This window comes from Thalassophryne amazonica, chromosome 3, assembly GCF_902500255.1.
Source record: "Thalassophryne amazonica chromosome 3, fThaAma1.1, whole genome shotgun sequence".
Taxonomy (NCBI): Eukaryota; Metazoa; Chordata; class Actinopteri; order Batrachoidiformes; family Batrachoididae; genus Thalassophryne; species Thalassophryne amazonica.
In genome coordinates, this window is record NC_047105.1 from 64,845,885 (window position 1) to 64,863,966 (window position 18,082).

Here is an 18,082-nt window from a genome sequence, read left to right on the forward strand (position 1 = left end):
TCTTCATTTTGTAGGACATTATCCATCTGCTTACCAAATTTCATCAGCATGCTCTCATAACTTCTGAGTTAAACATGTGCAGTGGTGGGCACAGTAGCACTAACCGCTAATTGTCAGGGAATGTTTTCATTATCAGATTAGCTTTTCAGATAACTGAAAAGAATCATCAGACCAATTATCTTACGATAAGTTTTGGTCTGATAATTTTTAGATTGCTAACATTTTTTCAGACAGTTCTATCCTCTACAAACAGAGAAGAGCTGGTTCCAGAATAAACCACTCTATCTTCTGCAGGCAAAGGTGAAATGGTCATAGAAAAGAAAAACACACTTCTTTTAACCCCATACGTTGGCAATAGCACCCAAGTCATCCAGAGGCATAGAGTTTTAACTTATGGTTAGAATTTTAACCAAACTAAATTCGGTCAAGTTATTTAAATTACCGTCATGTCTGAAGTTTTATAAAGTGAAAATATCAGATACATGTTTTAGTTTAGTAATGCACTAATTTTGAAGGTTTTTAGCGTGGACGTGTGTGTACAGTGCATTATGGGTAAAAGTGGGTAAAAATTCACGATAGGAGAAATGCATTTGAGACATCTACTGGCGACCGGTTATATCGGTGTTGTCGACCGCAGGATTTTAAAATTATCTGTAAATTTCCAAAACCTGAGAGACCACATACGTGGAAATAAAAACAAATCGTAGATCTGACAGGTTTAGTTGTATAGTGTGTGGTGTCAGCCACACGGTAAAAACAACACACACAGATTTCACACACGAACATTCCCAGGTCAGACACCTCGCTTTCTGATTGGCTGCATGTCACATTTAGCTCCTCACGTCCTTCTTAACACACCACACACAGCAGGAATATCTGATAAGATTATATTTAGCGTCATCACGATTGTCGGGGTGTCCTTAAGATTGTCAGAAGGGGAAGATCGGGTCCGATATCTTGCCATGTGAACCAGGCTTGATGTTATGACTCCTCATGGAGCGACTGATTGATGCATTATGACACTGCACCGAACATGTTTTCACTATTATTTGATTTCTTTGTGCGACTGACATCTATTCAAACTTTCAAAAGGCGATTCCTATCGCCACACAATTCCAACACATGAGAGTTTTTTTTGCAATTCTTGTTATTGAAAGAAACCTTGTCTCCCTAACCGGATAGAGTTGTGATGTCATCATGTGTGTGCTTAGGCTCTGTCTAGTGAGATCTTGAAAATTTCTTTTTTTTTTTTTTATACAAATGAAAAAATTATATATTTTACTAAAGCACATTTATTTGTAAACACCAACACGTTACATTAATTCACTTGTGTTGGTTTTTACGTAGAATGAATGAATCAACCAATCAGTATGAACGGAGGCTTAGTTACCAATACCCTTTGAGGATCTGTGTGTTAATGTTCAAATCTTAAGAATTAGTGCATTATTTTAAAATTAACATATGTGTTATATATCACTTTGTACATTTTAAGAGTTTACATTAATGTAGTTATTCTACCTGGAATAATTTTATTCTTAAAGCAAAACTATAATTCAAACCTTCTTTCCATTTCAAGACCTCTGCCTCATCGCTGGACCACTGTATCCTGTCAGGGTAAATTATGCTTTCCTACAGCAGAGGGCAGAGTGCACAAAGACAGAAGTGCTGGTTAATTGGTTGTTTGGGTTTGTGATCACATTGGTTCTATCAGTAGCTTTGGTGGTGTTTAAACTCAAAATCAGCGTCTTAGTAGCTGAGAGCGTATGGGAGGCAAAATTTAAAGTTATCGGTTATCTGTAGTTTCCGATAAGTTTTTAGGCAGGTTTAGTGTCTGCATCTCTGTTCCAGAATATATTCTGGATCATCTCCAAATGTTCCTGAACATTATCTACCTGCTCACCAAATGTCACTGAAATCTATTCAGAATTTTTTGAGCTATCTTGCAAACAGGCGAACGCCAGTGAAACTGTCTCTTTGGCAGAGGCAATAATATTCTAGTATGTGACATTACATCAATATTCATTTTCATTTTGTAAATTTTTCCGTTCAACTTTGAAAGTAACCATATACCTGTCACAACCGGAAGCGACCTTCTCCCGCCACTGGGGTACTTTATAATGAGGAGCCTATGTGCTGGATCACGACCAGAGAAATCTGCCACATGGGCAAAATGTAGTTTATATATTGCAGCAGTTTATACAATACAAGTAGGGAATACACAATCTTTCCAGCAGTACCCAAGGATTCTCTGAAGAGGCCTAATTCCAAAGACTAATCTCTTTTTACAGAGTTAAGAATTTCAACCATGAATCTCTTAATATTATTTCTGCATCTTCTGTTACGGAGGAGATTCACTCTTTGATGCTTGAGCCAAAAACATTTCAATTAACTAGAATGGGCCCTAAGAGACTGCAACACCCGCGTCTGCCAGATAAGGATTCATAGAAATTAATTCTTTGAACAAATTCCGAACTCATCTAAAAAGGATTTTCTAGCTTTTTTCCTCTTCAGAAAAAGTGTAGTTCATAAATATCCCCAACATAGTATAAGCAATGGGCTTAAATTTTGGCCTTGGACAGATTGTTCTCAAAATCAAATGTTCTTGGCTAATACTCAACTCTGCCATTAAGTTTGGTCCAAAACAATTCCCCAACCACACTACTGTGCATGTGTGTAAAAAGGTGACTGACAGTTGAGGGTGGTGATATTATGGAGTATCAGCCTATTATAGTAAATCATTTATTAACAATGTTTAATAAAACTGCAATAATTTTTTTCTTTTTTTGCAAACTGTATATGGTCTTTGATACAATTTGACATGCCAGTAAATGCGACGATGTGGAAGTGAGCAGTTTTACATTAGTGGTTATTAAACAGCATTAATGAAGAAAACACATTTCAGATAGTTGAATTATTCTCACTGCTTGCAGATCCCAGTCTTTTGGAGAACAGCTGGTCTTGACAACAACAACAAAAAGTCTTAAAGCAGTACCTGAACTCCAGAGCAGAGTGTGAAACTAAGAATGACAGCATTGACATACAACATATTTGCACTGTATTAGTATTACAATAAAATGGCCAGTTTATTTATTAATGAAACATTAACTCGTGCCAGTTTGATGCATTTCAATGCACATTTGGAGACATGCATGAACAAATCACATTCATGAAAAAAATCTTTCCTGTCAAATGTACTTTCGCTTCAACGTGAAGGTTATGGCAAACGTGATCAGCGTTATACAGTCCTTTCGAGTTAGTCCTTGTCACTCGCCGATCATAAATCCGTATATGTTCCACAGATTTCTTGCAAGTTTTTGGTGATAGCAATGCAATCAATGATTGGTCATCAACAACAAGAGAAGAGAAGATGTTTATCATTTGGCAAGCAGAGATTTTATTGGTTCTTGTTCTTTGTCCTTTTAACCAAAAGTGAACCATGTGCTAGATTTTTGTGCCAGAGGTACGCGCTGTCTCAAACACAAAGGATACGAGTTCAGTGGCTCTATTTCAGTCCTCTCCTGCGTACTCTGTTTCCTCTGGAGTCTGCTCAGCTGGGCAGCAGCCACAGTTCCAGGGAGTCCCACTGCTTCCACACGACAAACAGCAGCAAGGTCAGGAGGACGGTGGCACCGACTCGGGCCCGGGTCTTCATCAGTGGGGTAATGAAGTTTGCGAGAGTGGAGACAAAGACTAGCAGCACAGCCATGAGTGCCAGGATAACGTTGATAAGTTTTCCGAGAAGAGCGCGAGCATTGGCGTTCTCCACACCCTCCAACTGGACCACCTGCTGCTGTTGCTGCTGCAGCTCCAGCTTGGTGATTCGGGTCAGACATGACTCCACAGCTTCCTGCAAACATATCGATACAGAAACCCATGGCAGGATTTTATTCTCAAAACTTTAAACTTTTAAGTTTTGGATACATATAATGACTATAAGTCAGCCACAGGTTTTAAAAAGCAGACTGGGCAATCTGGGAGTGTTACACCTGTGCATTAAATGTTTCATACCAAATCATGCACATTACAGAATTCTTTGTTCTCCATATGGTTCTGTGTGGTCCTGACGTTTTATCAAGTGTGTCCAACATTGAACCGCTTTATCCTTGATAACATGCAAACATTCCTGCTTGTTTAATCCATATTGGCTCCAAACTATTTGAGTTAAACTGGCAGGAGCTTGAGTTTGAGCTTTCATGGTGACCTCATTCAAAGGTCATGTGGCCAATAGAAAGGTCAGCTCATAGACTGTATGTATACTAGGGAAACTGTGTGATACCCATAGATTTTCTATAGAGAGCTGGAAGAGCTATTTTTGAATTGGATCAAAACTCACTGTGGTGTTCTCAGACATAAGTCAACTTGTGTTGCAATTTGAAAACTCATCTTCTTCAAAGATGAATACACAGGGCAGAAAATAATACCCCTGCCACTGTGTGTGGGTGTAAAAGTGTTGGCCTGTAATCTCAAAGTTAGTTTTGTGCTGTGCCTTCAATGCTCTGGTGTTAAGCACTGCCACGTCAACTGTGCTACAGAACTGCCCTGGGTCTTAAGTGGCAACCACCCCATTCGATCAGCAGTCCATCCCTGTTTTCTGAAAATAAGCATCTGTCTGCTGCAGACAGGTGATACATGGGTGCCCCCTTTGCGTTGTCCAATTACTGGGGTCCTTCCACAGCAGATACAGTATCTGTTGGAACACACTAATCAGAATGCACCATATGGATGTAGTGTTGTTATTGATATTCTGTCTCAATGCAAGTTACAATTTGGGTCTCCCCAAGTAACCACTCATTTCACTTCTTCCAACCTTATTGGCAGAGCTGTCACTGTTGAGGTAAGTGAACATCTTGGCAAAGTCGGCATTCTTGTGACATACAGACACACTGCTGATGGCTGAGTCCAGAAAACCAATGGAACTCTGGATTTTAGTCTTGGTTTAGGACAGTCACAAGCCCAGGCCCTCAGACACTTTAAAAAGTTTCTTGATGACACTCATTTACTCCACAAAGATTACAGCATCATCTGCAGAGTCCCTGGACTATACGTGTGCCCTTACCTGAATGTCTCTGGCTCTCTCATATGACTGGTAGGCCACTTTTTCTTCCATGCTGGCCAGCTCTTGTTTGAGGTTGGTCATTTCATTCTGGTGCAGCTCTGTTAGGTCATTCAGCTGCTCTTCAAGTCGCTCATACCTGAACATACAATACACACAAGAATCCTCTTAAGAATGACAAAGGTTATAGGAAAAAAGTACACTCTGAAGTTCAAGATATAAGAATTTTTAGTAATAAACCATATCGTGAGCCAACAAATCCATTGTTTGTTTACACATTTTAAAATTTTGGGATCTGATTGATTATAGCATAATATAGAAATTATGTTTAAAGTAAAAAATAAACTTTTACTACAACATGTCCAGGACCTGTTCAAAATGAGGGACTTCAGTTATAATTTGCAAGGAACATTATTATTATTCTACGTGGTATGTCTGGTACATGGTATGTCTCCCAGTGGCATGCTTAAAAGTGTTATGCTCCCCATTGTCAAAAATAAAAGAGTACAGAATAACAAGTCAGGAAATTTTTGAGCCATCTGTCTGCAGAGCGTGTTTTGAAACAGGGAGGAGTTTTAAGCCCTACGCTGTTTGCGGTGTACATTGATGGTATGTTGAAAGATCTAGAAGATACTAGCTTGGGTTGTTATGTCAGGAACAAATATTGTGGAGTCATTGGGTATGCTGATAATGCCCTACTTTTGTCACCCTCCCAAACTGCCATGGCTGTGACTGCAACATGTGAGAGCTATGCTGGGAGATATCTTGTAAAATTTAATGGCAGCACATGCCAAGCAGTTGTTTTTACTAAAGGAGATACAAACATCAAACAAGAATTTTTTGTTGGACATCAGGTGAAGGACTCGGTTTATTTGGGGTATACACTAAAAGGTAACAGAAATGATCCACTTAAACCAGTTATCTTGGATTTTAACAGAAAATTTAATGCATTTATAGGTGATTTTGACTGCATATCTTCAGATGTTAAAGGATCCCTTTTCCAACAATACAGTACAAGTCTATATGGTGTGTTATTCGCTCAGATGTACCACCCAGAATTTACCAGACTGTTACTTGGCAGAAGGCCATGAGGAGAATGTTCAGGCTGTCTTGCAGAACACACTGTAAATTACTTCCCCATGTTACAGAAATTCTGCCACTGGAGTGGCAAGTAGATAAGAGATTTCTAAAACACATACATCCTGCTTTGACACACAAGAACGGTGCTCTCAGCTTCTTGTTTAGACTCTGCAATGGGTTAGAGAGAACTGTAATTGGCAGGAACTTCATGCACATATGTTGCAAGTATGACATTAAGGCACTCGCTGTACAGAGTATGAGTAAGAATCAATTAACAAAAACTGTGATGTCAAACTGTACTACCAAGACAGATGTACAGGACGATATGACTGGGGAACAAATAAGGGAACTTGTTGCCTTGGGTGACAACCTATGTGGGAAATTTATCATAGGCAGAGATGAGATCCCTGAGATTAGAGAGTACAGTACCTTGCCACTGGATGAACATGGCAGATCCACTATGAGTGAAAAGAATACACTTTCACTACATTGGGATTACTATAAGGTAATCTGTGTTGTGATTTTTAGATTTTAGTTGGCTGTGAATTACTGTTTTTCTATTTGTTTTTTATCTCTGTTTTTTTTTTTGTTTGTTTACTTATTTTATTTTTTTAATTATATTATAATTTTATTTTATTCATTACTTTGATTTTTGTTACTACTGTTATGTATTGCATTTCAGTGCATAAAGATATTTCAAAAATCAAAGATTCGAACTACTGTAAAAAGTCATTGTGTGTCTGTTAAAGGTGTTAAAATTTGGAATTTGGGGGGCTTCAAGAGGCCTTACAAAAAACATTTAATTACTTCTTATGGTGTGATGAATTAAGTTTATCGATTTTGTTTTGTTTTTGGGTTTGTGCATGTGCACTGTTGTTTGCATGTTTGTGTTTTGAAATTGTAGTTCAGTGAATCATTTATATTTTGCATTAGGTATCATGGGTATATCTATATTTTTATATACATATGTACAAGGTCTGTAAATAAAGTAACGGTCCTTTTTATTTTTTTCAAAAACTATATGGATTTCATTCAGAGCGCGGCGCACCGAGCGTCCTTAAAGGGGTCCTTAATGCTGTAGTAACAGACCTTATTCTCTGTGAAGCCCGTAAAATTTTCACCGAAAGCCAGATAAATTTTTCAAATGGTTTCCAGGTGCCAGTCTCTAACAGCTTCTGAAAAAATTCTGATGGAAAAAAAGTCCTTTTCATTCCGCCATTTCCAGACAATGAAAATCTGACGAGGAGGCGGGACCACTCCTTCCCAAGGCGTGCTCACAGGCGAATGACGTCACTGACAGGTGTGGAAAAACTCACGCATGCGCACGAGGGTTCAAGCATGTCTGACATAAAACATATGAATGAAATCCATATAGTTTAAAAAAAAATAAATAAAAAGGACTTACTTTATTGACAGACCTCGTATACATTTTTACTTTTTTGGTGAAGGGGGGGAGAGTGTTTATAAGCTTTTGCTTCTGCCTACACCCTTTCGGGCACATGGGCATGTTGTTAGATTGTTTTCATTGTGAGTTGACTTTATTTTGGGTCTGTGTGGGCCGAATAAATTCATTCATTCATTCATTCAAGTTCTTTTCATATCAACTGATTTCTGAAGTACTGTTTAAACTAAATTCCATAAATGCTGTTGGATGTAGTTTGCGATTTTCTGTCTTTTTCTACAGGACACGTACCTGTATCTCTCTTCTTGCAGGCATTGGGTCATGTAGGAGTAGTCACTCTGCAGCTGACTTTTCATGTCCTCAATGGCATCCTCCATGTTTACCTGACTGGACTTGATCTCCTGCAGGCCCTCGAATAGAGAGTCCCAAGAGCTGTGCATGTGATGGTGATGATGGTGGTGCCCGTCTAGTCTGGGACTCCCCATTGCTGGGCCCAACATCCCGCCGCCTCCTCCTGCCCCACCAGAATTACTGCCTGCTCCAGAGCCCGATGTGGCACTGGAACATTCGTCGTCACTGCCGTACTTTGGACTGGAGACCAATGTGGCACTTCCACTCAATGCACGGGGTGTGGGGGTATCTTCAGAGTGGCCCCCAATGCCGTCCTCAAGTGTGTCCTTTAGGTGAGCAATGTTGTCTGCGCTGCCAAATTTGTTGCGGATAAGACTGGCAAATTCCCTCGGTTTGGAAACTACAGCTGTGTGAGTCAGGGCAGATACGCCTCCTTTAACTCCTTCAACCACCCCACCACCAAAACCACTTATTCCTGCACGAACGTTGGCCCCGACGTCCTTTAATCCTTGTTGCATGTCCCGCAGGACATCCTTTGGCTGTCGGGCTGGTCCATTCTGTAGAGAGGGAAAAGAAATGAGGAAGCAGAGAAGTGGAGGACCTCAGAGGTAGGAGAGTGGTGACTAGGTTTAAGGGAGAAAACTTTAGGATACAGATGAAGAAAGTTGGTCCTGCAGAGAATTAGATGAGAAACAGGATGATGCATGGTTTTAAATGAGTGTTTAGAGATGAAAGTTATAATTCTACTTGTAAACAATTGTTTTCACAATGATAGTGCTTTCTGCATGAGTCCAAATTAAAAATAAATCACTGCTATAAGATTTCACAAACAGACTCTGCTCATGCGGTATAAAAGCTTTTACTTACCTGCTCGATTTCTTTCAGCTTCTTGTGGTAGTGCTCCAGTTTTTTGTGCAAGTGTGCGATGGTCTGTGCTGACTTCTGGTTCTTCTTCTCAAACACCTGCTTGATCCTTGATGCCTGTTGTTTGTCTGCATTGTGAGCCAACTTCAGATACTCTGCAACGTTGTCATCACGTGCCTCTTGCTCTACACGAATCTGCTCCGTGACCTTCAGGATTTTCTGCTGTAGGTGCTCCAGAGCAGCTCGAGTTCGCTGTGGCTCACCAGCCCCTGACGCTTCAGCACCTGCTGCTGTGACTGCAGATGATGCTCCTGCTCCTTCTGTACTGATGTTACTGTCAGAGCCTCCATGGCTGGTGGAGGAGGGAAGGCCTAGAGTTACCACCTCACTCTTGTCCAGCTGAAGGATGGAGAGCGCAGGGTGAGGTAGTCAGAGTACTACACCTACTCCAGTTAAAATGCTGTGCTGTGAACATTATTTTAACAATGTTAAACAAGTAGAAGTTAAAAGATGGCTTGTTGTGTAGCCTCAAGTGACTTTCCTTCATGTTGATCTCATGGTTATATGGCCTACCCACCTAATCCTGCCATAACACTTAAATTTATAGGCACAGAGCAGGTGGCTCTATGGGATGGACTACCAGCCTATAGACCAGGACTCAATTCCAGGCGTGTCCTCAGACAAGACACAACACAAATGGGTACCCACGTTGGCTGGGAAGTAACCTGTCATCCCACTGGGGGGAGGGGCGGGGGCTTGTGGATTTCATTCATGCTTTTTCCACATCAGTATTCCTGCTATTAAATTTATGTTGTGGTTGATGTCTTTTTTCTCAAATTGATTGCAATGTGGGGTTTTTTTTGTTTTGTTTTGTTTTTTTGCTTATTTTTAAGAATTACATTATGACTGAATTTTCCACAGTGGAATATGGGTATCTCAGGGGTGGGTCCTACAACCCCAATTCCAGTGAAGTTGGGACATTGTGTGAAATGTAAATAAAAACAGAGTACAATGCTTTGCAAATCCTCTTCAACCTATATTCAGTTGAATACACCACAAAGACAAGATATTTAATGTTCAAACTGATAAACTTTATTGTTTTTGTGCAAATATTTGCTCATTTTGAAATGGATGCCTGTCACACGTTTCAAAAAAGCTGGGACAGTGGAATGTTTACCACTGTGCTACATCACCTTTCCTTCTAACAACACTCAATAAGTGTTTTGGAAGTGAGGACACTAATTGTGAGTGTCATGATTGGGTATAAAAGGAGCATCCCCAAAGGTCTCAGCCGTTCACAAGCAAAGATTCACAAGCAAAAATAGTCCAACAGTTTAAGAACAATGTTTCTCAACGTTCAATTGCAAGGAATTTATGGATTCTATCATTTACAGTCCATAATATAATCAGAAGATTCAGAGAAACTGGAGATCTTTCTACACATAAGCAGCAAGGCCGAAAACCAACATTGAATGCCCGTGACCTTCGATCCCTCAGGCTGCACTGCATTAAAAACCGACATCATTGTGTAAAGATCTTGCCGCGTGAGCTCAGGAGCACTTCAGAAAACCATTGTCAGTTAACACAGTTCGTCGCTACATCTACAAGTGCAAGTTAAAACTCTACCATGCAAAGCAAAAGCCATACATCAACAACATCCAGAAATGCCGCCGCCTTCTCTGGGCCCAAACTCATTTGAAATGCACAGACGCAAAGTGGAAAAGTGTGCTGTGGTCTGATGAGTCCACATTTCAAATTGTTTTTGGAAATGATGGACGTTGTGTCCTCCAGACAAAAGAGGAAAAAGACCATCCTGATTGTTACCAGCGCAAAGTTCAAAAGCCAGTATCTGTGATGGTATGGGGGTGTGTTAGTGCCCATGGCATGAGCAACTTACACATCTGTGATGGCACCATCGATGCTGAAAGGTACATCCAGGTTTTGGAGCAACACATGCTGCCATCCAAGCAACATCTTTTTCAGGGACGTCCCTGCATATATCATATATATTATATATGATATATGCATATATATTATTTCAGCAACACAATGCCAAGCCACATTCTGCAGTGTTACAACAGTGTAGCTTCGTAGTAAAAGACTGCGGGTACTAGACTGGCCTGCCTGCAGTCCAGACCTGTCGCCCATTGAAAATGTGTGGCGCATTATGAAGCGAAAAATACGACAACAGAGACCCCGGACTGTTGAACAACTGAAGTCGTACATCAAGCAAGAATGGGAAAGAATTCCACCTACAAAGCTTCAACAGTTAGTGTCCTCAGTTCCCAAATGCTTATTGAGTGTTGTTAGAAGGAAAGGTGATGTAACACAGTGGTAAACATACCACTGTTCCAGCTTTTTTGAAATGTGTTGCAGCCACCCATTTCAAAATGAGCAAATATTTGCACAAAAACAATCAAGTTTATCAGTTTGAACATTAAATATCTTGTCTTTGTGGTGTATTCAATTGAATATATGTTGAAGAGGATTTGCAAATCATTATATTCTGTTTTTATTTACATTTTACACAACATTCCAACTTCATTGGAATTGAGGTTGTAGATCAACTGCTATTCTCACCATATGTTGCACCTCTTGTTCAGGTTATAGAGAGCCATGGGATCAAATTTTACTGCTGTGGCAATGATACACCAATGTACTGCCTGTTTTTACAGGTAAGGTCTCTCATACTGCAAAGATGAAAGACTATCTGACTGCAGCGAAAAACTGGATGTACATCTAATGTTCTTTTGAATTTGAGATTTTACACCATCTGAGATAACATGGCTTGCTGTATCATACTGACATGTAAGAATGTTTGTTCATTCATTCATTTGTTCATTCATTTTCTGCTGCTTATCCAGGCGTGGGTCGTGGTGACAGTAGACCAAGCAGCTCATCCCACACTTCCCTATCCTTGGCGAAGTCCTCTATCTCTTCCTGCAGAATCCTGGGGCATTCCCAAGCCAGCTGGGAAATCTAATTCCTCCAGCATGTTCTGGGTCTTCTCCAGAAGCTCCTCCCAGTTGAATGTTTCTAGAAGACCTCTTGAGGGAGATGAACAGGAGGCATCCTCAATCGATGCCCGAACTACCTCAGCTGGCTCCTTTCAATGTGAAGGAGCAAATGGTAAATGGACTGCATTTATGTAGCACTTTTCCATCTGCATCAGATGCTCAAAGTGCTTTACAATTATGCCTCACATTCACCCATTCACACAGACACACTCACCGATGTCAGGGTGCTGCCATGCAAGGCACACCCTGACAATATCCATCTCTGTATATTGATATTCTCACCCTGTCCCTGAGTGTGAGCCTAGATACCCAACAGAGGAATCTCATTTCCACCATTTGTATCTGCGACCTTTTTCTTTCAGTCAGTTCATGACCATAGTTGAGGATAGGAGCATTCCATTGGTAAATCGAGAGTTTCATCATCTGGGTCCACTTTTTCTTCACCATAATGGTCCGGTAGGACATCCACAGAATCTCAGATGCAGCCCCAATCCATCTATAGATCTCACACTCTCTCTTAGTTCCACTCATGAACATGACCCCAAGGTACTTGAACTCCTCCACTTGGGGCGAGCTTGAGGTTAGCTTGGTGGAACTTGTCATAAATCTGAACAACTCAGCTTACACTCCGCGTGAGCTTGAAATATGACATTTGGAGGAGGCGTAGCGCTGAACTTACCAGAAGTTACCCAAACTGAGTACAGGTTAAGCTGAGTTAAATGTCTGACGGCGTTCCTGACGTTCCTGCATATATTCAAAACAGGTACGAATGACTGACCTCTCTCGGAACACTATGTCCGCAAGCCATGCACGAGCTTTGCCAAGTCTCTACTTGGCAAAGCTGACAAATGTCAGAGGTGCTTAAGAATGATGCTGACTGTTTGCTAAGGGTACTGCCTACAAAATTATAGGAAGCAAACTGAATTATAAAGATAAATGAACGAAGGCTAACAGGATAAAAAGTGAACTGAATATAAAATTATCAGAATATGAAGCTAAGTGAATATAGGTAACAGCAAATAACGCTAACTGAAAGCTAAAAGGGCCCAGCGATAGACTGGCACGATAGACTGTATCCAGCCTCTCACCCCAGTAACTGCTTGAATAAGTTCCAGAAAATAGGTTTAACTGAACATAAAGCTAACAGGAGAAATAGTAGCACTGGTACCACAATCTCTTATACAAAGAGACTGGTAGCATGTTTTTGAAAACATGGCTGTGATTGGTCCATCTGATACGTCGGCCGCTATTGGCTATCACGCGACGCTCTGTGATTGGCTGTGGTGTAACCTCCGAAAATGTAAGTTGGTTCCACTCCTCCAGAGACTGTGGTACCAGTGCTACGTTGTAAACAAAGGCTGCAGCCAATCAGAGAGCAGCGTGTCTCAGCCAATCAGAAAAATGTCAGAATCCTGACTAAAAGTCATGTGACCAAATAACCCGATACCGACTCCTTTGCATTGGCTGGAGGAGTGGAACCAACTTAGAGACATAGTAAACTGATTATATAGTTAATCGAACACAGAATATAACACTAACTGAATATAAAGATGGCTGAACATAAAACTATTAAGCTAACTAAGAATAATGTTATATTTATGTTCTAAAGCTAACAGGATAGTTAACTGAACAAAGAACTCACACAATATAACACCAATTGAATACAAAGATTGCTGTTGAACATATTAAGCCAACTACAAGTGTTGTGTGTATGTTGTGTGAATTTCTCCTCTGTGAGATCAATAAAGTTTATCTTATAAAGCTAACAGGATAGTTAATCGAACACAGAATTAACAGAAAATAATGCTAACCGAATATAAAGATGACTAAACCTAAAACATTAAGCTAAGCTAACAACCAAAGCCATAAAATATTAACAAATCTAACTGAATCTTGTAAAAAATAAAATAAATAAAAGAAGAATAGACTCTAAAGCTAACTGGTAAATATGGATGAACAGCCTGTTGTTCCCTGGCAGTGGTACAATAAATAATTATAATGATGGTGAGATTTTAATTCAGATTCATTCTGTTTTCTGCATTATTTTGCTAAAAGTCAGTCTGCCTTTTCTGTAAGAAGGACAATCAAAAGAGGTTGTAATCCCCTTAATGTGTTAGCATTGTGCTGACATATCGCTGATCCGCGTGGGGATTTCCTGATGTGTTGACTGTTGTAGCCTATATGTGTAGTTGGCAGATGGTGGGATCGTTGATGACTCTCTGCCTGACGTCAAAACACTGTAATCAGGCTCAGATTGCATACGTTCCGAACGACATGATACCAAACAAAATACCACTGCTCTAGTTTCTCTAGATAGGCCATCGCAAAGGTTATTACATATTTTATTTGAGTGTTAAAATCAAGGTTCCATTCCAAATCTGTCGTAGTGAAGCAAAGCGGGCGGTGCTTTCCCACTAACTAGGTTACAATCACATTGTAATGGAAGGAAAAACAGATGACTGCAATTCCTGGTGCTTCATTCACACGTCTTGACTGAGAAAGTGAGATGCAGTAGCCGAGCGGTCGATTATAAAAGAGGAATTTGGCGTGCAACATTATGGTTGACAACAAACAAGGCAACAAACACAACACAGAGCAGGAGACAGCAATGGCTGATGCTCAACTCTAACAGTGTGTTTGAGAAACACAGACCAGGATTTGTGGTCAATGAAGACTGAGGTTGAAACGGCAACAGGGATGAGCGATGACGATGGAGATGACAGATGCAGAAGGTATAAAAACAAACGGGGAAGGAGCCGACTGTGCCTTCCCCTCGGTGGGAGATGCACGCTGTGTGACATGAGAGACGGCCGATGGGTGTCAACAAACGAAAACACCAGGATGAGACACAAGCAGTGCAGCGATAAATTAAATTAGAAACATTACCATACTGCTTTAATCCAATTTTTGCAGTGCCATTGCAAGTCTGTGTTCGAGGCCCATCCTCCTCCTCCTGCCTCTTCCTCCCTCCTCCCCCTGTGCTCACTGAGGAGCCCCCCTCCTCAAATATCTTTGGCCCGATTGTCTGGCTGACTATCACCTCACTAGAACCTAATGCCGTGTTGTTAATGGCATCGATATCTGCAGCCTCCCTCCATCACTAATACTCTGATCTATTTTCTCTCTTCCTCCCTCCCTTTCTCTCTTTCTCTCTCTCTCTCACTCTCTTCATTGTCCCATATGCTCCCTCCGCCTACCTCTGTTACTCCCCCCCCCCCCTCTCTCTCTCTCTCTTTCTCTCTCTCTCTCTGCCTCTTTCTAAATGCAAATGCAAGCTGTCCTGCTCTATAATGGATGTGGGAGCTCAGGGACAGATGATGGAGGGAAATGGGAGATTGGGGGTGGGGGGTGGGGGTGGAAGGGTTTAGCACAGGCGTGCAGGTGTTTCTGTGCTGCTGAGGCCAGCAGAGGGAGGAGGCAGGAATAGGAGGGAGAGAAGAAAGCAGGGTCTGTGTCAGGCCTGCTTTGCAGTCTTCATCCCATAAACCCTGAATACAAAGAGCCGGAGCTGCGCGGAGAGGAGACCGCTCAGGGTGCCAGGCTGCAGCCTCCCCACCTGCTGACATACAAGCATAGTTCGAATTACAAGAGATACTTGGGGGGGGAGGGGGTTTGACCTTTAAGACTCTGACCCTGGGGGCGTGGCGTTGCTGGGCAATGTCTCTGGCTTGCACTCCAATGGGTAGTCTTGGACGGGGGGAGGTGTTTGGTAGGGGCCATTGCACTAGCGTGCTCTCTTTGGGGTTCAAATCCTATCTGGCATTCAGGCTACTGTGCTGCTTCTCACATGCTCTCGGTGCAGCTTTGCTCCCTGCTTATGGATGGTTTGGTTGCAGCCTCTTCTGGAGCGGCTCAGTGGTCCATGTGATCATCTCTCACCTCCTGGTAGTGCAGGGCACATCCTCTCCCACTGGGGCTGGGGTACTCGGTGCCATGTGGTACCTGCTGTAGCTTCAGGCCCCCACATACTGTGGGGCTGTGCCTGCACTTTGGGGGCTAGGTAGCACTGATGCAACTCCTCACAATCATTCACATACACATCTCAAAATATCATTTAGACTCAACATATAGAATTATAGCTTTCCCACATGTAGGCACACATCCATTCATGTAATTCATGTGTGATTGATTGTGTGGACAGGTGTATTTTATACAGTTAACAAGTTCAAACAGGTGCAATTAATACAGGTAAAGAGTGCAGAATAGGAGGGCTTCTTAAAGAAAAACTAACACAGAAAGGGCCAAAACTAACACAGAAAGGGCCAAGAGGGTGCAGGTTTTCTTTGCAGCCACTGACTCCACCAGGTGATTTCATTGATTAACGGATTTTATATAACAGCTGAGTGGATCCTTGTCATTTGATTGGCGTTGTGTATGTTACATGACATGGATTAATTCATCCCATTTGTGTTGCATTGCATTTAGAGTGCGGTTTGGTTCCATTTAGAGTGCAAATTTGGTTCCATACGTTTGGTACTATTGCAATCTTCTGCGCGCGCGCGCGCGCGCGCGCACACACACACACACGCACGCGTTCACACGTGATCACGCATGCGCACACATCCTCATGCATGCGCATGTATGTGCGCCCACACATGCTCATACGCATGCCCACACGTGCACGCGCGTTGTGTGTGCATGCGCACACACACACAAAACAAATCCACTGCGCTGTCTGGAGGTTGTTGGCAGGAAGTTGGAATGAAAAGCTGGACTCATTTCTGACATGATTTTTTTTTTCGCTGCACTGAGGACGTACACAGTTGACCAACCCGGTTGCATGTGTGTGCATATGCGGGGGACAATGACACGATGATTTGATTGAGCTAACTGACACTGCTAATTCTTGTAACATACACACATACACACACAATTCACTCCGCTGTGAGCCGTCTGGATGCATGAAGACCTGTTCACATGAAACGCAACGTGATTTTTGGCTGGACTGAGGAACTACACAAAGTCTTTTTTTTATGGAAGTCCGAAGTCAGTGCACAGCATCACTGGATTACACGTTACAATTTGGACTTCAGCAGCAGTGGAACACCAAAATGTAAATCCGTTTTCTGTTTCTGTGTAGGCTCTCAGTTGTCCAGGTGGTTTCCATAGTAGAGAAGTTTGAATCTTCGACTGGACTGGGTTGCTTGATGCGAGGACGTTTCGCTTCAAATCGCAGAAGCTTCCTCAGCTAAAATTCTTGCTCTGGTGGTCTGAAGTCAGACGAAACGTCCTCGCGTCATGCAACCCAGTCCAGTCGAAGATTCAAGCTTCTCTACTATCCCTTTTCTGTTGTTTATAAATTAACAAAATATCAAATGACAAGGATCTATTTTAGCCATTATATAAAACAAATAATGAACGTATTTAATGGAACAGATATCATGAAATATTCGTACCATTGAACTCATAAACATTCACAGGCATTGACATTAAGCTTTTTAGTGTACTTGTCCATAGGACAAATAACCCTGGCAGTTTACTTGTCCTATAGGAAAAGCTGGTTGTCTGGACAACCAGCCGCGTGAAGTGTGCCAAAGGCACGCGATACATACGCCAATGGCACGTGTCACCTAGGAGTGTCTGGGGGCATACTACTGTGGAAGTCCTGAAATTACACTTTTTCATAAATTGCTTCTCTCCTGTGTGGGTAGTAAAATTGAATTTCCAAAAAACTATTTTTTTTTTTACATATTGCATGCATAGCCTCTAGCCTTTTAATCTGTTAACCAAGACATAGCTCATAACGTTTCTCTCCTGCGATTGTTCATAATTGGGGAAAAAATTAAAATAATTGGTAAATGCCAATATGCATCTGCTCTCCTGTGTGTTTTCTGAATTCATCACTGTTCAATGCATGATCATTTGCCAGTATGTATTTTATAAAGCAAATAAAATTATTTTATTTCAACATTTAAAAATGACTTACTGGTGCGCAATTGAAGGAAAATCCTGACAGACGTGGCAGTATATTGTGTTGTCCTCTTCCTTGTGCCCCAGCCATGGATAATCCTGTGTCCAGCTACTCACAAACTTCCTCTCTTCCTTTCTCTTCATACCTCTTCTTTGACACTTCTACACTTGCAGGGGTTGATGCTTTGTGTTTGACTGGTGTTTTCTCTGGTATCTGGCCCGGTTTCAGAGGTTTTAGAAAAGACATTCTGTTCAATATATTCTTCAAAAGGCGTGTTAATCGATGCGATGTTCATTATCTAATATTTCCCACCACAGCATCTCGCAAGAAGATGCTATGAACGCACACTCCATACAGTAGTCTCGTGCACACGATACAGGGTTCTCCCCAGAAATTTTTAGTAT

The 18,082-nt window shown here is 41.5% G+C and overlaps 1 protein-coding gene across 2 annotated transcripts; it reads right to left on the reverse strand.

Annotated features, from left to right (window-relative positions):
- Nucleotides 1-2,728: 2,728 nt before the first annotated feature.
- On the reverse strand, nt 2,729-14,801 carry tmcc2 (transmembrane and coiled-coil domain family 2). Of its 2 annotated transcripts, XR_004559571.1 has the most exons (6): nt 14,654-14,801; nt 8,754-9,149; nt 7,827-8,443; nt 5,057-5,192; nt 2,951-3,847; nt 2,729-2,920 (listed from the first exon to the last, which is right to left on the reverse strand). XR_004559571.1 is itself a non-coding variant. In XM_034166572.1 (5 exons), the coding sequence occupies exons 1-5, from the start codon at nt 14,654-14,656 to the stop codon at nt 3,548-3,550; spliced, it is 1,452 nt and encodes a 483-aa protein (XP_034022463.1). In that variant the 5' UTR covers nt 14,657-14,801; the 3' UTR covers nt 2,950-3,547. The 2 variants fall into 2 exon arrangements, 1 of the variants encoding a protein (XP_034022463.1); XM_034166572.1 differs by lacking the exon at nt 2,729-2,920 and having other exon boundaries at nt 2,950-3,847.
- Between the last annotated feature and the right edge of the window lie 3,281 nt (nt 14,802-18,082).